This window comes from Prenolepis imparis, unplaced genomic scaffold (genome assembly GCF_030444845.1).
Source record: "Prenolepis imparis isolate NDT839.2.m4 unplaced genomic scaffold, iyPreImpa1.0 SCAF_48, whole genome shotgun sequence".
NCBI lineage: Eukaryota > Metazoa > Arthropoda > Insecta > Hymenoptera > Formicidae > Prenolepis > Prenolepis imparis.
In genome coordinates this window covers 77,109-98,687 of record NW_028141206.1, presented here as the reverse complement: position 1 = coordinate 98,687, position 21,579 = coordinate 77,109, and the positions used below count along the sequence as shown (strand labels likewise).

General features: G+C 39.3%; 2 protein-coding genes across 2 annotated transcripts; both read right to left on the bottom strand.

Moving 5' to 3' along the window:
- Positions 1–18,405: 18,405 nt before the first annotated feature.
- Positions 18,406–18,921, bottom strand: LOC145947148 (uncharacterized). Its single transcript, XM_083056930.1, has one exon. It carries the CDS (start codon positions 18,919–18,921, stop codon positions 18,406–18,408), a length of 516 nt encoding a protein of 171 aa, XP_082913056.1.
- Positions 18,922–19,591: 670 nt separating this feature from the next.
- Positions 19,592–20,909, bottom strand: LOC145947147 (uncharacterized). The gene is made up of 2 exons (XM_083056929.1): positions 19,786–20,909; positions 19,592–19,679 (listed from the first exon to the last, which is right to left on the bottom strand). Exons 1-2 carry the CDS (start codon positions 20,887–20,889, stop codon positions 19,629–19,631), a joined length of 1,155 nt encoding a protein of 384 aa, XP_082913055.1. The 5' UTR covers positions 20,890–20,909; the 3' UTR covers positions 19,592–19,628.
- Between the last annotated feature and the right edge of the window lie 670 nt (positions 20,910–21,579).

Genomic DNA, 21,579 nt, shown 5'->3' with positions numbered 1-21,579 from the left:
GCCGGCAAGGAAAAATTTTCCCCGAAGACACGTCATAGTGCGGGGATACGATGACCTGTGGCAAGCTGACATCGTCGAGATGCGTCCGTTTCAACAGAGGTTACCACTACATACTCACCGTCATCGATGTGTTGAGCAAGTACGCGTGGGCCATACCACTCAAGAGTAAAGGTGGAAGCGAGACGGCTGACGCTATCGCCGAGATAATTCGAGATAGCAAGAGATGCCCGAGAAACATGCAAACCGATATGGGGAAAGAATTTTATAACGCCGACGTGCAACGGCTTATACGGAAACATAACATCAATCACTATTCTACATATTCGGTATTGAAGGCATCGGTTGTGGAGCGATTCAATCGCACGCTGAAGAACGACATGTGGAAGATGTTTACGCTGAACGGAACTTACAAGTGGATCGACGCGTTGGCGGAACTCATATCGGATTACAACGCGTGCAAGCATCGAACGATCGGCATGCGACCCGTCGACGTCACCCCCGCGATCGCTGATAAACTTTTAAAAACGGTATATAGTAACATAAAGATTGCCGCTCCGGCAAAGTTCAAAGTAGGTGACCCGGTACGCGTTAGCAAGTACAAGAAACTTTTTGAGAAGGGTTACACACCAAATTGGACAACCGAAGTGTTTAAAATTGTTAAAGTGCAGCATACTAATCCCGTAACCTATCTACTCGAGGACTATCGCAAAACATCTGTCGCTGGAGCGTTTTACGAGCACGAGTTGCATAGCGCGAATTATCCGGACGTATATCTCGTAGAGAAAGTACTGCGCAGGAGGGGTGACGAGGTTTACGTAAAATGGCTGGGATTTGACAATTCGCACAACTCTTGGATACATAAGGACAATGCAATTTAATTCATACAAATTGTATTTATTAATTACTCAAAAATTAAAAAATATATAATGTGTACAACAAATAAAAGTATTTGAAATATTACAATATACATGAAATATGTGAAATACAAAATCTTTATTAATACATCCTTTCCGTTCCAATATATGAAATACATACACATATGTTACATAACATATCGTACATACATTATATTACATTATATTTTATAAGGGTATCTGATAATGTCCCCATGGTAATGTGTCGGTCGAATCAGGTATGATATACCGCTTATCGTCGTATGGACTTAGAGCAATTTTTGTCTCGCAGATGGTGTATACTTCATGCAATTTCGACCTAATACATGACTGACTACGTGTCATTTCAATCTCGTCGTTCAGGCACCGCGTATAATCGTCGAATGTTATCGTTCTCGCGACAACGTTACTTTTGACACCTTTAACCTTTTTTGTATCTTTCTTACCATCTACTCGCAAAGCGTACATTTTTGCTCTAAGTCCTACAAATTCAGTCATTATCGCGCCATTATTTTCATCCTTCATTAGACCTGGCACCTTTTTATTCACAAGCGGTATACTGTACGCGTTGTCAATTGGATAATCGCTCGTATCGAATCTAGCGATATCGCGTTTCATATTTTCATACACGCCTTCGCATTTAATATGATATATTAAACTATCTGTATCGGTGTACATTACCCGACATCTGTCACGATAGAGCGGTGACATGTACTCGTGATGAAATTCGTACAGACACACTTTCGATATGTCGAGTATACACATACCAACATAGATTGGTTTGTTAAATTTTACTTCTAGTTTACGTAATTCTACGGCAATTAAATTTTCTGAAAAGACGCTACTGCTATGGAAATTTGGTTTCGCTATCATCGCCTCTGCTCCGTATCGTCCGTCCCACTTTGTCAATAATTTTACATCTACATGATTACGCACATTTTCCATCGTTTTGCCAAATACCGCGTTGTTCATCAATTTGTACAAATTTTTCTCAAAATCATTTTTCGCTTGTGTTCTAAATTTTGTATTTAGTTCAATGTAATCGCGGAGCCATGCGGATTGAGTGAATTGTAATACGCGATGTATTTTTGTAACGCGAAGGCCGTGACGCGTGCACTGCTGCAGGTTGCGGTAGTGTATGACGTAACGCTTCTTATCATATAACATTGCGAGAAGCTTATCTTCCCGCTTGCCGGGCGGTTTGTCACGTGTCGGGCAAAACGGTAGGTCAGTGTGCGTGTCGTGAAGATGTTGTGGATACTCTAAATCTACTTCGAGGATATAGCCTGTAGGTGAATCGAGCGCTATTGACGAGATGTCAAAGTTAGATACATCGTCGACCCATCGAAAATCGGCATAAGGCAGTGGTTGACACATTGCCCATCCATACAAATTATTTACATCTAAATACATTAAATATGATGATGGTTTCGATGGATCATACGACTGCATGTACTTGTTATTAGCATGCGCGTATCTTCCTGAACATTGACTTAGACCGCCGCGTATACCCCGTTCAATAAACATAACCATATCGATATCGGTAAGCAGTTCGAAATTTACGCGTGTATGTTTTAACATGGCGTCCCATGTATACCCAGGAAGAGTATAATACGTAGGGTCGAGTCCGTAACTCGCGATGCAAGTGTCGCGAAAGTTTTCAAATATATCTGCCAACAACAAGACATCAGTTTTTAAGTACAGATCGCTGTATTCACCCAAGGTTTGAATGGAGAACTGCTGCCACACGTTGACGGCGTGTGCGTAGTCGCTCTCGGATACAGTGTCACTGGTTAAAGAACTGTAAAACGATTCGCGTGGTGGTAAACGCGTGTCCTGCAGCCTGTCCACGCAGTCAATGTACTCGTACGGAAAGACACCTTTTCGCGTTAATAATTCAAAATTGTTAGCGGATAATGCGGAAAAATTGGAACGCAAAATTTTTAACTTATCTTTATTCAAAAAAGATGCCAATTTGTCAAGACTAGCATTGAGAAATTTGTATGAATCGATGAATCGTAATTTCATGCAAGCTTTCCGATCTTTATCGTCGTCGGTACTATTGACAGTCTTCGTAAATGAAATGTATTTTTCTTTTGTTATTGGAAGCACATCTACGCGTCCTTCATACGCGGTAGCTATTTCTTTTATGATAAAATGTGCGTCATAGCCGGATAGATTATGGAAAACTATAGGAATGACATAAGAGTCTTTGTAGTTTAGATTACAGTTTGAGTGCGCGGGACCCCTGTATCGCCCGGTCAGATGACAATGATCGCGTACGCGTGTATCATCCGGCGCAAACGGTTTTTCGCAAATGTGACATTGCGTGACGCTATGAAATTTTTCCCATTCATCTTGCGTTAATTTTGTCATGTGGACATTATCAGACAAAATACCCTTTACGCGATGCGCTAAATTTTTAAGTTCTTCGGCGAACCATGAAACGCAATCGATACTACGGCGAGAATTATACGCGGATAGTGAGTTGTCGTACGAACATTGCACGTAATACCCAACGCTAAATACCTCGTGATGTTGGGAGTATGACGCATGTTCCGGCGTCTTCTTCAGCACACACTCCAAGTCGGCGTACACCACGAAGGGAAGTCGCTCCTTTCTGTTGTAGTTGTCGAAGTCGAGCCACTTGTCTTTATCGCTTGGTAATCGGATAGCGCAGTCGTTCATTTCTCGACAGTCCGCAATGTGAGCCTCCAATTTTTCGCTCAAATTAAAGAAGTGCAAGCATCTGTGAAAGAAAAAAAAAATTATAATTTTATTTACAATTTTATTTACAATTATTATATAATTTGCAATAAATATACATACCGATCGCAGATATATTTCTTGTGGTCATGTTTGCTCAGTTGCGTGCTGACAAGCCGGGATAGATTTTTTATATACGCGAAATGCCCAACGCTGTCGTCCTCCTCCACATACAGCATATTTACATGTTTTTCTCTCGTCCGATCGGTGAGCTGTATCGGAAGAATAGATAATTCCTTCTTCCTCTCGATGCCGTAGACGTTGATTGAGATGTTATTTGCCAGTTCAAACTTTTTAATTTGGTTTAACGTCATCGGAAACTCAATGTTTTGTAGATTTAACACTGTCGTGTAATGAGGATATGAAAATTCCCGTGTCACATTACTTTCGGCGGGGTACAGAGCGGCCACCACTGACCACGCGAAACATGCATTGTCTTTAGACTGCACGTTCACCACTGCTCTCTTCGTCATAATTTCTCGCGGTAAGTTTAGATAACACCCCGCGCGCATAGGATTGCACTTGTTGACGTTGACCGTAAGATCAAGGATTCGTGACAATGCCCATCCGCTATCACGTTCTTGAAACTCTTCGAGAGACGCCAATGTGGATTCGATGACATGCCGCTCATACCACTCGTGTAAATCGGACGGTGCGAAAGAGTTCATAATTTCGCGTGTTAATGCTTTTGTTGGAGCGCATATCACCTGTCACAAACTCACCGTTGAACACGGTATTTACTTTTGCACAGTTGTGTATTTTTATAACATCTTGCACTTGCTCGAGAACTACACTACTAGCGTCTTCCAAAAATTGTCGCGGTTCGATATAGTCTGCGTTAATCACCGCACCTGTCAGTATCCGATTTTCGAACGCGGTATCGATCTCTCGCCAAACGAGTCTTCCCGTGTTATTATCGCCACTGTAATTACCACCACTGGGTATAAACTGTCTCTGCAATCGAGTCTTTGCACCCTCGAGTCGCGCGATTCTAGCCACCAAAGATTGTCTATTTCCAATCGAGAGTCGCGGACGCTTGTTACGGCTGTTTTCTTCGAGCAAATTGATAAATTCCTCGCAGCGCAGCGCCCATTCAAAATATTCGCCCAAGGTGGTGACTTGGCGGGACCGCTCCAACAAGTCGCGTTCGTTCTGCTCGATGTTTTCCATTATTTCTTTTATTCACTATTATACCACTAACACTTCTAATACAAGAAAGTAACCACTAAACTTTTTTCACCGCTGCATCTATGCGCTTTCAAATCGTACTATGGTTTGATGCGCTCTCATCCTCCTTATATATATTTCACCTAATTCTATCTCCTTTTCTAACATTTGGCGTATCTCAAAAGATAGTTTCCCGAGATATCGGTTTTATGGATAGAGGAGTAAGGACACAAGCTGCCGAACGTTGGCGCCGATACGTTGCATTCTTCCTTAAAAAATATTAAGAAAAATGTTTCGCTATCTGTTTACGACCGATTTTCTGCTAGGGTACAAAGCAGCCGAACGTTGGCGCCGATACGTTGCATTATTCCTTAAAAATATTAAGAAAAAATGTTTCGCTCTCGTTTTTATGGGTGATTTTCCGCGAGGGTACAAGCTGCCGAACGTCAACGCAAATAGGTAGAGGCCTATTAAATCACGTTTAGACATATTCGTCGCAGCGTCGGCCCTAAAATCTTCATTCCTTTCCTAATGATAAAATGTCCATAAAATGAAAAACATAGTTTTAATGAACTCTAGAACGCTCCGTTGACAAGTTCGAGCAGCCGGACATCGGCGCTTCCATAATAAAATTATATTAACGAGGGTATAAAATTGTCAATCATCGGCGCTTCTATACCTTTTTGGGGAAAATGTCTAAGAACCCTCATAAAAAAGTCGTAAAGATACCATCTACAAATATTGCACTCAGAAAACTCCCCCTCCTTTGTCGAAACATCCCCCTCCACCCGCGTGACGTCAGCCCCCGCGCCTACGAGATACCCCCGCCCCGCGTGACGTCATACCCCTCGCCACGGAGAACCCCCGCGCCCCGCACCCCCCTCGGAGCCCCATGGGTTAGAACCGGCATAGTATTACTACTGACGAATAGTATAAAAGCAGCGAATCTTCCAAGAACGCTCTCTATTAATTCCGCCTACGTCGTGGCAGTTACACACTTCTGGATCCTCGCATTAAACATACATTGTGACCATCGGGGCTCAACAACCAGCTACCAGTCAACCTACACCTTCGCCCACACCACTCGAAGGAACCATCGATCCTGAGGATCAACCTATAGCTGCCAACCCGCTCACCAAATAATATACAGCCAACAGTGCGTACTTTCATTCTTCTACGATCACGGAAGTGAATAAATCCCCGGAATCGCGACTAAACTTAATAAGTAGTGGAAATCGCTGCCCGTCGAGCATTGAAACGCGCTCTCCGATTGAAACGGGACGATCAAAAGCCAACGCGAATCCTCAACCGCCTCATAGCACATCAACGTTACACACACACTCATATATAATTGTTTATACATGTCCACAAATTCAAATGTCTAATTCTCCGAATATTATTAAGATTTTATTTTTTTTGAATAATAATTTTTGAATGATAATTATTTACATTACGCGAATTTAAAGTCTTATTTAAACCCCTGCGTTCCTTCATATATCCCCCAGTACTCTGCGTTGATACCACTGCTTTAAAAGGGATTTAATTCCCTTATCGAAAAGGACCGACGAACGGACCCCTGAAATAAGCCAGGTAAAAGCGACTATCCAGTCGTTGATCTGCAAAAGGGCCAGACAGTCCGTTCGACCCGAAATCACTCCGATTTCGGGAAAACGCTGTTACGACCTTCGAGCGTCCTTTCCTTCGTGCAGGCCAGGACGTAACAGCAGTATATGCAATATGTAAAACTTTTTCGTGCAATTCAACATACATATTAAGACATGCTGACTCTGCGTATCATCAAAATAATATTAAAAAGAATACATTATCATCTGATAATAATAGTAAAGATAATGTTGAGATACCAATAAAAAAATCGCGTAAATCAATATTTAAAAAAGAATGGTTAGATATTGAAGAATTTAAACTTTGGTTGCGTGAAGTGCCACATGACGAAAGTTTATTTTTTTGTTTGATTTGCGATAAATCTATCGCTAGTAGTTTATCGCAAATCCATCGTCATGCAGAATCCAAAACACATATAAATATATATAAAAAATATCTAGAAAAAAATCAATCAAATTTAGAAGATTTAAATATGCAAAATAAATCTCTTTTGCCATTTAATGAGCGAAAAAATCCGCGGAAATCAGATATGCAGCATTAATTGCTGATAAAAACATTTCTCGTCAAAATGCAACAGAGATTCTTACATTTTTTCAACAAATAGGAGAAGATCCTGACGTATTGAAAAGCATGAGCATGAGTCGAACGAAATGTAAAAGCATTATTACAAACGTTTTGTGTCCGATTGAGACGGATCGTGTCGTCAATAAAATTCAAAATACAAAGTTATCAGTTTTTATTGACGAAACATCAGACATATCTAATAATAAATGGATGACTTTTTTGTCCGATACGTTGATTCGGAGACATTAGATGTTCGCTCGCAATTAGTCAAATTAATCGATATTGATGCCAAAGATTCAAGCGCAGAAAAGTTGTTTCAGGCATTTAAATGTGAAATGTGGAAACTGCAGATACCATTTCCAAATATTGTTGCCTTATCGTGCGATAACGCATCTGTTATGATAGGGAAATACTTATTGTTCAAAAAAAAGTTGGAAGAACTATGTCCACGTTTACTAACTTTAACATGCCCTTGCCACTCCGCTGCATTAGCAGCGCATACTGCATGTAATAAAATACCTGCGTATTGCAATGAATTTATAAAAAAAATTTCTAATTATTTGAACAGCAGCCCAAAACGTACAGCAATTTTCAGAGAATTTTGTGAATGTTTCCAAAAAACAAATCGCAAAATATTAAAATTATGTGATACACGCTGGCTGTCTCATTATTTATGTGTCGAACGACTTTTTGAATCTTGGGATACAATTAAATATTTTCTTACCGAAATGGTTGTAAGGGAAAAAAAAAATTCTGGAGAATATCTACTGTCTATGATGAACAACGTAGAAAAAAAGGTTATTTTCTTTTTTTAAAATATACTTTAAATTTCTTTAATGCATTTAATGCATTTTTTCAAGCATTAGAAACCAGAATTCATTTATTACAACCAAAATCCAAAAAATTTTTTTTCCAAATCTGCAAAAATTTTTTAAAAGAAGAGCATTTACAACCATTTTCTGAAAATATTGCATTCTCTCTAAAGGAGAATCAAAAAGATCTTAATGAAGTTACTTTGGGTTCAGAATGTGAGGAATATCTTAACGAATTACTACTGGAAGGTCACGTAGACATTGTTAAAATTATTCGAGAAAATTGTTTAACATTTTATGTGACTGCTGCAGAAGAAATTCGTAAAAGATTACCAATAAATGACACATTTTTATCACAATTAATAGTTTTTCAACCATTTGTAAGCTTATTTTATAATAGAGAAACATCATTCAATAACGTTTCTTTCGTCATTAAAACTATTAGCGGTTTTGATGAAGATGCTTTAAAAAAAGAATGGATTGCATTAGCATTAGATTTTACAATGGAAGAAAAACAAAGCCTCACTAAATTAAATTTTGATAATGCTTGGAAAGAAATTTTACAACGTCGAGACACCAATAATAATGCTAAATATCCTAATTTAAAAAATGTTATAAATACTATTAGATCGCTTCCAAATTCTAATGCCGATCCGGAGAGAATGTTTTCTCTTTTAAATAATGTAAAAACAAAAAAACGTAATAAATTTTCGTCGGCTTCTGTTAATGCTATTTGTGTATTTAAATCTGCATTAAAGACGAGGGGAGAAACAGCTATAAACATGCAAGTTAATGAAAAACATTTATTTCTTATGTCGGCGGACAAATTATATGCTACTACTGTAAAAAAAATAAAAAAATATTTTAAAGCTACATGCTGCAGACGCTGATGTTGCCGACATACCTGGTCCCTCGTCTTATTAATAATACATTTTATTTAAAAGACGTCATGCTTATAAGCATGTAAGAAAATTGTGTATATAAATATATAATAAATATATATATATATAAATAAATATATACGTATACAATTATATGCATTGTCTACGCAGGCTAGACCGAACCCTTCGCGTTCTCCATATGACGGTCAGTCCTCTGTATGACGGCCAGGCATGAAAAACGCGGACGTCGTAAATTTCCCTTAGTAGTTGGCGTTCTCTCTTTTCTTTTTTTTTTTTGATACGAGTTCATATGTTAAAAGACAATAGAACAAAATGTAGCTACAACGACAAATCTGGAAATAATAAAAGTCAAAAAAAGGTCTTAAAATATAGATCCTCCGATTCTACATATATTAATTTTATTAATATTATTTTATAATATTAAATATATTTTTTATATTTTATATTTTCCTTTTGCATATTGGGTCGCATCGCCTACTCGCTATCGCCAGTATTCCGAATTCGCTCTATTCTATCAAAAGAAAATAAAGGACAAAAGATATACCTGTCCTCTTCTACATATGTTCGAAGGACAAGGATTCTCATCTTTTCGGTGCGCTCTGCGCTGCCGACCTACCCCCTCCACTGCAAGATGGCTGTCGCGAAGTGGCTGTCGCGCGTGAAATCTTGCATCACTGCGTTAAGGCACTAGGCGGAGTTAGGCACCATGGCCGTCGCTGGCGCGCTTTTCAAACAGCGCTTAAGGGACTTAGAATTATAATATTTGTATGAGAAACATAAGAAAATGAAAAATAGCGGTCGGACGTGACACCCTTTCCGCGAGTGTATGCGCGTTTCGTCTCTTTGTTGATAAATTGAATGATCGTTCTCTATTGTTATTGATGTCCTCAACGTCGATGGTAATGATTCAAAGCTAAAAGTACCATTATCACGAAGAGGTTGCATATGACACAAATGATTATTATCCATTTGAGTGCAGCAAAATTTGCAAAAAGAAACGCCGCATTTGTGTTCATCTGACTTCACGATGAGACCGTAGGTTTCGTAAAATTGTACGACACTACAAATATTAGTGCGTAATTTATCATTGTACGATTTTACCGTCACAATGACGTTCAAAGCACTCCGTGACTCCGTGAAAAATATAATTACACGCAACGCATTTAATTATTTCTGCATCGCGGACTGATTACACGGCACAGCGAAACAACGCGTACACTTACTTGAGCATGGGTGACTATTTTGATAGTCTTTAGAACACGGTTCGCAATAACTACGATATCTCGAGGCAGCTTTTAAATTCAAAATCAGGTTATAATGACGCGAACCCTCATAATACATTATATTTATAAGTTTTGTTTTATTAGTGGTTTGCCGCCGCGAGTGAAAGTATTAAAATCGTAAACGACAATCGCGATATTCTCGTAAGATAAATGACACTGTAAGAGGTCGATTTCACGAATTCCACAACCCTTATCAGGTATCGCGACACCGGCATTTCTTGTTAACTATAACTAAGCTAACTCGCGTTGTAACGCAGAGTGCTGGTAAGTTAACGGAAATCCACTTTTCATGCAACTTCCCCGCAAGTTACCGCGTTCACAATAAATTCTCGCTGTTACGAGAGAGCGTGATAAACATAAATTATCATTATTACGAATTACTAAAATCGAGCGCTTCGCAACGTCTTTGGATGTTAATTCAATACCATCGCTAACTATAGCTACAGCAACGTTAAAAACGCGTATATTAAAATGCTGTGCGATACCAATATTCTTCCGACATTCTGCGCTAGCAAATTCCCCCACGAGATGCCAAATATCGTTAAGTCGCGAACCAGACGAAACGATAAACTAGTCGGCCAATGCGATAAATCCGATGAATGAAAAGCTAATCCAACATAATTTCTCGGTTCGCACAATTGCACAGCATATTCACAAATTTTGCGGAATGCATTTTCTAATGCATGATAAAAATCCGCACTTACAAGTAGGACTATTAATTTTGTTCGAAGTTTGATAACTTCGAAGCTTCGAAGGTTCGAATGATTTCAAAGGAACGAAGGAATCTTCGAAGGTACGAATTTTCGAAGGATCGAAGCTTCGAAACTTCGAAGGAACGAAGGAATCTTCGAAGGTTGGAAGGTTCGAAGTTTCCAAAAATGTGTTAAATTGTAAACTATCACATTTATGCCCTATTTTTTTAGTTATAGCCATGTACACTTTGGTTTTCTCAAATTTTCGTTAAACAATGGCTAAAATAGTTGAAAATTTTTATTTTAAATAATTGGTGTCCCCGTAAATAAAAAGATTTCAAAATTATTTATTTTTATTTACTATGTAGGTTTAGAAAATGATAAAAACTTTCGAACCAAAACAATTATCATTTAATAACAAAATCGAAGACAAAGTTAACGATGTACGAGTATATTACATTTCGTATATACGTATGCAAAACATTAATAATACAAATATTTATTCTGAAAAATGTAAATATATTATTGTAAATATTTTCTATTTTGAAAAACAAATACATACATGCTTAGCAACGTTAGACAATGCTGAAAATCTGGTCGACAGATTATACAATGTCCCTCTCGTTGGTCGCCATCTTGTCGTGGTGAGAGGGCTCACCCAGTACACAGTCGTACTGGGTGCTAAGAGCGACCAGTACCAAGATTTTTCTTGGTACAAGGCCTTTCCTTGTTTGGAAAGGCGGCATGCGTGCGTGTGTGGATGTATGAATGAGGGCAGGACGGGCTCTTTAGGGTTGGTACCCAACCGTCCTATGGGTGGGATCCCCAGAGAAAAAAGCCAATTCTTTCTTTACAAACATAGCGGACACACAGAAAGAGAAGAAGGTTACCGTCACAGCGGGGTCGGATACCGCAGTGGCCGGTGAGAGGAGTTGTATTCCCGGCAACTCCCTCATCGTCATCCAGCGTCGGGCCTCCACGGGAGTTGGGAGCGAGCTCCCGTGGTGAAATGGCGATCTGCTTCACCAAGGATGGGCCTAAAGCCGTTCAGTTGCGGTGTTGTAACCGTAAACACTATGACCCAACCACGACCTAAAAACCCACAAAAAAGAACGCAGAATCAGCATTTGACAAGATATAGCGCGCGCCTCGAAATCAAAAACGCAACCGATTGCATACACGCGTTAAGACATCGCGACACATTCGACATCGTAAAACGCAGACGATGCAAAACCGATTGCATACAGGCGACACATTAACCGAAAAACAAAACCTACTTTCGGATAATATAAGCGCGCCTGATTAACTCCTCGGGGCCGTATTCCGAACCGAGGACGACAAGTAATTACATCTAATCTATTGTGAGGACGCGCTGCGATTCGACATACCAAAGAATTGTACACGTGAGTTGGAATAAACTCTTCTCTTGTGACCAAAGTTCTTTTCACCACCCTCGACACTCGGAGTCCTAACTCCTAAGACGAACGGACCCCTCAAAGTATCCTACAAATCCCGTTGTACCCTGAGAGGCACAACAAAATGGTGGCAGCGGTGGGATGCTGATACTGAGCAATAAAGGATATCTGACAATACAAGATTCCTGACAACAAGAGAGATCTGCCAAGTAAGGATCTGCCAACATCGTCAGTGCTCGAGGACCTCAAAAAAGGAATACCGAGAGAAGCTGCAGCGGACCAGAACAGGACCACCCAACCACGAAACAGCACAAGGAACCAACCAACAGCCGACCGTGCGAAAACGACGAGCGAGCGAAAGAAAATGCGTATCATCGTTATACTGTAAGTCAGCATATTGTATAATAATATTGCCTGAATGTCGGCACCGGCAAAAAAGAAGGTCACGTTTCAACGACCACGTTTTTTAAGCGCACCCGCGAAATTAGCAAATAGATTCGGCTTCGTAACGCCCGTGCAAGTGGTAGAAGAAGCGATATTCGCGATAGCGTCCGAAAGAATCTCGAATCCGAATACCCAGGCGTAAATCCGCGCGAACCGGAAGCTCGCGAACCCGAAACCCAAGGCGGAACGGACAACCAATCCTCGCCGCATAATAATAATAACGCAGGACCGAGCAATATCGATCGAACATGATCGCGTTTCGGTAAGACGAAACTATTCCCCCGTGTCGTACGATAGTAATATTTTTGAGATACCTGACGGAAACACTATGACACACTCCTCGGTCCCGTCCGACGACATAGATAGAGAAATGCGAGCGTATGCGAACGCAGACTAGGCATGGCGCCGCCGCCCATTACGAGGATGCGGGACGTCCTAGCGAAGATCCGAGCAACGCGGTATTAGTCGAGGTTTTGCAGAGCTTCCGGGAAATGCAAGAGGAAATGAGACACCTCCGCGACCAGATGAGGGACCTACGTACAAACCGGGAAGACTTAAATAGAACGCGAATAATACACGAAAACCCCTATGCCGACCTCTCCTATGGACGAATCGTGAGCGATGTGCGCAGGCAAACCGCACATCTGCATGGTTTCTTACGACTGAAAGAAGCGCGAGACATGATACCTGAGTTCGACGGAACCTCCCAAGCCAGACTTAAAGAATTTCTAAGCGCCAGCTCCTACGCTATAAAAAATATTAACCCAGTAGACGAGAAGACGCTACTAGAAGCGCTACTCTGCACCAAGCTAAAGGGGAAGGCTATGCTCGACTTTGAAACACGCGACATAAACAACTTCGCCCAACTTAAACGGGAACTGGAAATCTGCTATCTAAGCAAGAGGAGCACTACCCATCTTCAGGTGGAATTCAATACCCTGAAGCAAAAACCCGGCGAAAGCGCCCGGGAATACGGAACACGCGTCGATAATTTAGCCATGGAACTGTACGAATCCATGATCGAAGGGCAGGCTTTCGGCAGCGAGCGCAAGCGCATTATACTCGATACGCTGCAACAACAAGCCCTGCAGAACTTCCAGATAGGCCTCCAGGAAAACATCCAGCTGATGGTACAAGCACAGCATCACACGACGCTACAAGACGCCATCGCACAAGCCAGCGCGGAAGAGAAAGTGAAGGGCCCGACAGAGCAGACACTGCGACCCCGGACCGACCAGACCGCTTCACACACAGGACACATCAATAAAACTATACAGTGTCACAAATGCGGGAAGACCGGACACCTCGGACGAGACTGCCGCACGAGCAGATACGCCAACAGATTCTCCTTGCCAAAACCACAAGGGAAAATCAACGCTGTTGAGAAACATTGCACCTACTGCAAAAAATCAGGTCACGGTCGTAACGAATGTTGGAGTCTGCACGGACGCCCGGGAAATACGCACACAAGGACAAACGGAAATAAGAGCGCCCAAGGCCATTCTAACACTAGTGGACAGCGAAAGAAACATACAACACCGGAGGATGAAGAAGACGAGGAAAACACGAAACGGCCGAGACCCGCGGCCGAGTATCAAATATCGCAAGTAACCACACAACTACCCACTACGACAGGTCTAGATCTAGTGACTCTGCCCATACAAGAGGCAAAGAAGGGAAGGTTAAATTTACTCTTCGACACCGGCGCAACAGTGACCTTAATTAAATTAAGAAATCTAAAAGGGGAAGCCATGATCTACGAAGAGAAAATGGCATTGACCGGAGTAATGGGACACCAGATCCAGACTATAGGAAAAATCAAGGCCACAATAACCTTGAAGGACCGAAAAATACGGCATCCTATCTACATCGTGAAGGACGATTTCCCCATCGACTACGAAGGAATCTTGGGAGTAGATTTCTTGCAAAAGCACAAGATAACGTGTGATTACGACAAAAAACAGCTACAACTAGCAGAGACAATATTAAAATTACGCTCGTACCGCGCGCTAATGCTGAAGCCGCGAAGCGAAACAATCATCCGAGCCACCACCGACTCGAATAAGGTAGGCGTGGTACGCGCCGAAGAAATGCTGCCCGGAGTATTTATCGGACACTGTCTCGTAGAACCAGAAGAATTTTCATGCCCGGTTAGCGTTATAAATACAACCGAAAAATACATTAAAATGTCAACTCCATGGGTAAACATCGAGGAAATTACGAACACGGTGGCTCGAAGAGAGAATGTCCCGCCTCTCCAGGAAGCGCCTACACTCTCCCGCAGAGAGCAAATAAAAAATTTACTCCGACTACAACATCTCAATCAAGAAGAAGAAAAAACATTGCTTCAAATCTGTGAGGAATTCGGTGACGTGTTTTACCTTAAAGGAGACGCGCTGACTTGCACTCCGACTACGTCACACGAAATCGCGCTCCGAGCTGACAGTGCACCTGTAAATGTATGCCCATACCGATTGCCGGAGAAACACAAAAAAGAAATAAATAAACAAATAGAGGGCATGTTGAAGGACAAGCTAATCCGACCTAGTAACAGCCAATGGAATGCGCCTTTACTTGTGGTCCCCAAAAAAGCGGATGCGGAAGGAAACCGAAAATTACGTATAGTTGTAGATTTCCGGAAACTTAATAATTTAACCATAGGCGATTCTTTTCCAATATCGAACATAACGGATATACTAGACCAACTGGGAAATGTAAAGTACTTCACCACCTTGGATCTAGCGTCGGGCTACCATCAGATACCCATGGCCGAGCCCGATAAATGCAAGACTGCATTTTCCACACCGTATGGACATTACGAGTTCAATCGAATGCCATTCGGGTTAACGAACGCACCAGCTACATTCCAACGGTTAATGAACTCCGTGCTGACGGGACTACAAGGGATCAAATGTCTCGTATACCAAATGATTCTGTAATCAATGTACTATTAAAATGTATAATCGATGAATTTTTGGCTCGTCTTAAAATATTAGAAATCGATACTTTTTTACCGCTGACTCCATTCGACGCAACTTTATTTTATGTATATCAAGTTAAAAAATTTGTACGCTGATGTCTGCATGCTATCAAAAGATTCTGTAATCAATGTACTATTAAAATGTATAATCGATGAATTTTTGGCTCGTCTTTAAATATTTGAAATCGATACTTTTTTACCGCTGACCCCATTCGACGCATCCTTAATTTATGTATAGCAAATGAAAAAGTTTGTACGCTGTTGTCTGCTTGGTACCAAAAGATTCTGTAATCAATGTACTATTAAAATGTATAATGGATGAATTTTTGGCTCGTCTTTAAATATTAGAAATCGATACTTTTTTACCGCTGACCCCATGCGACGCAACCTTATTTTATGTATATCAAGTTAAAAAATTTGTACGCTGGTGTCTGTTTGGTACCAAATGGTTCTGTAATCAATGTACTATTAAAATGTATAATCGATGAATTTTTGGCTCGTCTTAAAATATTAGAAATCCATACTTTTTTACCGCTGACCCTATGCGACGCAACCTTATTTTATGTATATCAAGTTAAAAAATTTGTACGCTGGTGTCTGTTTGGTACCAAATGATTCTGTAACCAATGTACTATTAAAATGTATAATCGATGAATTTTTGGCTCGTCTTTAAATATTTGAAATCGATACTTTTTTTACCGCTGACCCTATGCGACGCATCCTTAATTTATGTATAGCAAATGAAAAAGTTTGTACGCTGTTGTCTGCTTGGTACCAAAAGATTCTGTAATCAATGTACTATTAAAATGTATAATCGATGAATTTTTGGCTCGTCTTAAAATATTAGAAATCGATACTTTTTTACCGCTGACCCTATGCGACGCAACCTTATTTTATGTATATCAAGTTAAAAAATTTGTATGCTGGTGTCTGCATGGTATCAAAAGATTCTGTAATCAATGTACTATTAAAATGTATAATCGATGAATTTTTGGCTCGTCTTAAAATATTAGAAATCGATTACCGCTGACCCCATTCGACGCAACTTTATTTTATGTATATCAAGTTAAATAATTTGTACGCTGGTGTCTGTTTGGTACCAAATGATTGTGTAATCAATGTACTATTAAAATGTATAATCGATGAATTTTTGGCTCGTCTTAAAATATTAGAAATCGATACTTTTTTACCGCTGACCCTATGCGACGCATCCTTAATTTATGTATATCAAGTTAAAAAATTTGTACGCTGGTGTCTGCATGGTACCAAATGGTTCTGTAATCAATGTACTATTAAAATGTATAATCGATGAATTTTTGGCTCGTCTTAAAATATTAGAAATCGATACTTTTTTACCGCTGACCCTACTCGACGCAACTTTATTTTTTGTATATCAAGTTAAAAAATTTGTACGCTGATGTCTGCATGGTATCAAAAGATTCTGTAATCAATGTACTATTAAAATGTATAATCGATGAATTTTTGGCTCGTCTTAAAATATTAGAAATCGATACTTTTTTACCGCTGACCCTATGCGACGCAACCTTATTTTATGTATATCAAGTTAAAAAATTTGTACGCTGGTGTCTGCTTGGTACCAAAAGATTCTGTAATCAATGTACTATTAAAATGTATAATCGATGAATTTTTGGCTCGTCTTAAAATATTAGAAATCGATTACCGCTGACCCCATTCGACGCAACTTTATTTTATGTATATCAAGTTAAATAATTTGTACGCTGGTGTCTGTTTGGTACCAAATGATTGTGTAATCAATGTACTATTAAAATGTATAATCGATGAATTTTTGGCTCGTCTTAAAATATTAGAAATCGATACTTTTTTACCGCTGACCCTATGCGACGCAACCTTATTTTATGTATATTGTTCGATAACAATAAAATGTAATTTTTGTACGTACCGAACGTAACTTCTTAACTCTTATTCCAAGATTAATATTAATTCTTTCTATATTCTTGCTATGTATAATCCTTCCTTGTTTTACGACGTTATTTCATATTATGTACAGGACTGAATGTAGTACAGGTTATATAGGAGTTGTCTTCATCTTAGAAACAGGAACCAGAATATTTATAGGATTCAAAACAGGAACCAGGAAATATATATATATATATATATCTGTAAAGAATTCCTGCGTCTCTAAAGAAATTAGGAAATATAATTAAAATATGAATTAAATGATATCACCGTAAGGCAAGATAAAAATGATTATGGATAATATCACCGTAAGGCAAAATATGAATAAGAGTTTTATAGTTTTCAGTTATCACCTTTTAAGGCAGAGAAAATATTAATCAGCTTTGATAAGATTAGATTGATAAAAATATAAATCACCATAAGGCAAAGATAGAATTAATTTGATAAAGATATAAATCACCATAAGGCAAAGATATATTAATCACCATAAGGCAAAGATAGAATTTGTTTGATAAAGATATAAATCACCATAAGGCAAAGATATATTAATCACCATAAGGCAAAGATAGAATTTGTTTGATAAAGATATAAATCACCATAAGGCAAAGATATATTAATCACCATAAGGCAAAGATAGAATTTGGATGATCACCTTATGGCTAGCCTCAAATAATTGGCTTGATGGAAGGTATCGACTATCATGATATGTACTTACATGATGTCCCCAATTGGACAAAGTCGACCTTCCTAACCAGATATATGTAATTAACCAAATATATTTCGATGTATCTCTGATGATCTTGATATTTCCGTACGATGCGCATCGTGTCGATTCAAACATAAAACGAACCACGATAAACAGCTGCATAGCAACCAGATCTTTTTCTTTTCTCACGGCACTCTATGAAAGAATCGAATAGACTTTCCTATACATTTTCTCCGCCCGCATTCAACAATAGATTTGTTGAATGAATTTCAGGATCAGTTGGGATAATACATAATTTTGTTATAGGTCTCTTGTAAATAGAGTTTGCAGTTTTCACTGTAACAACTCTGGTTAAACCGTCTGGTCCTGGATGTAAATGTATGACTCTTGCGAGGGGCCACTTTCCTGGCGGGTAACGCTCATCCGTAATTAATACTAAGGATCCATCTTTTATTTCATTCGAAGGGTGATACCATTTAGAAATGGCTTGATACCTTTGTAAACACTCTATAGACCATCTTGACCAAAAGTGATCTACTTTCTGTTTAAGTAATTGCCAGCGTGAAAGCAAAGATGTCTTTTCAGTTAATAGACTCGGTTCCGGTAATGTAGTTGGTGCTTCTCCAATAAGAAAATGTCCTGGAGTCAGGGGTGAATAGTCAGATGCATCATCTGATAAAGGACATAATGGCCTTGAATTTAACACTGCTTCTATTTGTACAGTTATCGTTGTCATTTCTTCATACGTTAATATAGTATCCTTTAAAATTCGTTGTAAATGAAATTTAATAGATTTTACAGCTGCTTCCCACTTTCCTCCAAAATGAGGGGTTGATGGAGGATTGAATTTCCATTCAGTGTTATCTTTAGCGAGAAGATAGGCAAGGTCACGTAATTCATTAGAAGATGACTTGAAAAAACGTCTTAAAGTTGCATCAGCTCCAACAAAGTTTGTTCCACAATCACTTTGTAGCGTAGCACATATACCTCTTCTACCAGTAAACCGTTTATAGGCAGCTATAAATGCATCAGTGGTATAATCCGTAACTACTTCTATATGTATTGCTGATGTTGTGAGACAAACAAATATAGCTAAATAGCCTTTATAAGTTTTTGCCGCTCGCCCTCTCCAAGTCTTCATTATCACGGGACCAGCATAATCTAAACCTGTGTTATAAAAAGGTCTTGCTGGAGTCACACGTGATGATGGTAATTGACCCATGAGCTGTTTCGCTCGAATTCCGCGATACCGTGCACACCTTCCACATCTTAGGATGTAAGAACGTACAGGTGCTCTTCCACCGATAATCCAATATGAACTTCGTAAAAAACCGAGAGTAACTTGAGTACCTCCATGTAGCGTCCTTTTGTGAGCATCATCAATAATCAAAGTACTTAACGAAGATCTTCTTGGTATAATAAGTGGATGTTTTGTGTCAGACTCTATCTGTGCATTATGGAGACGACCTCCAACACGAAGTAATCCTTCATGGTCTATAAAAGGTGTAAGGCGAATCAAAGGGTTGGATTTAGGCAAATGTTCTCTATTAGAAATTATACGAATCTCGTTCGAAAACCATGCTTGTTGTACAATTCGTACCCAAAAATTACGACTCTTCTCGATTTCCATGGGTGTTATGGGATGTTTAATCAGTGTTGATTGTGATTCTCTACGGAGACAACGAATAAATCTGCGACAAATAGAAGTAATTCGTAATAATTTCATGAGTGAAGAGTACTTATCCAACAATTCCCAGTATAAAGGTTGATGGGTGACAGCAATCATGACTTGTCTGGATCGTTCTTCCAAACCAGTTTCCGGTAACTCTTTACACTTGAAAGAAGGCCAAGATGATGGAGACTCAGAAAGCCAATTTGGTCCTTTCCACCATAGATCAAATTTAATTAATTGATCTGGCCTTAAACCACGAGATGCACAATCCGCAGGATTTTCTTTCCCAGGAACAAAATGCCAAGATCCATAAGGTAATAATTCTTGTATAGTAGATACACGATTACGAACAAAATCTTTCCATTTGGTTGGATGAGCCGAAATCCAAGAAAGAGTTACAGATGAATCAGACCAACAAAACACCGATACGTCAGAAAGTGCTAGTGCTTTTAAAGTATGTACAGTTAATCGCGCTAATAACAAAGCCGCAACAAGTTCAAGACGTGGAATCGTAAGCCGTTTAATTGGTGCAACCTTTGTCTTGGAACAAATCAGTTGAGTAGATATTTTACCATCGTTACTGGAAATTCTTATATAAATCACAGCTGCCATGGCTAATTCTGATGCATCTGAAAATCCATGAATTTCAACAGAAGTACTGGAATGAACATAACCAAACCATCTAGGAATTGCTAATTGATCTAGATGCTGAAGTTGTTTTCTAAAATTCTCCCAACGATATTGCATGTCTTGAGAAAGAGGTTCATCCCATTCAATCTTTCTTAACCAGAGTTCTTGAAGAAAGATTTTGGCTGTTATGAGAATAGGTGCGATAAGTCCTAATGGATCATATAATTTTGCGATTTCAGAAGAAATTATTCTTTTAGTATATTTTGTAGTAGATGTTGGTAAAGCTGAAAAATGAAACGTGTCCGAGTCGGGTCTCCAAATAAGACCTAATATCTTGCAAAGTGTAGATTCAATTTCCACAGCAGATGACGATTCTTCACATTCTTCACCCGACATCGACATTGGCAGAATCTCTCTACAATTACTACTCCATTTTTGTAAAGGAAAACCACCTGCTGCACATAATTGAATAAGTTGATTGACAATCTCTTTAACTTCCGAAATTGAATCCGCTCCTCCAAAGATATCATCAACATATCTTCCCTTTGTCAAAGGAATAACAGCCTTAGGAAAATGATGACCTTCGTCGGTTACTAATTGTTGTAATGCTCGTAATGCAAGAAACGGAGCACAGACAAGTCCATAAGTTACAGTTGTGAGTCTAAAAGCTACCAGTTGATTTTCAGAACCTCGCCACAATATCCTTTGTAAATCCCAATCGTCAGGATTAAGAGCAATTTGTCGAAACATTTTAACTATATCTGTAGAAAAAAGAAATCGATGTGTACGAATCCATATAAGAATATCTGAAATATCTGTCTGAAGTTTTGCGCCTGCGTGAAGCAGATCATTAAGAGAATAACCACTGTTTGTACGGCTAGACCCATTAAAAACAACTCTTAATTTTGTGGTACGACTGCTTTCTCGAAGAACTCCATGGTGTGGTAAATAGTGCATAGGAGAATTATTATTTCCGGAAATATCAGCTAACATCATATGACCCAATGTTTTGTATTCTTCTATGAAATCAACATAGAGTTCTTGAAACTTGGGATTTAAAGTAAATCGTTGAAATAATCTATTGAGACAACA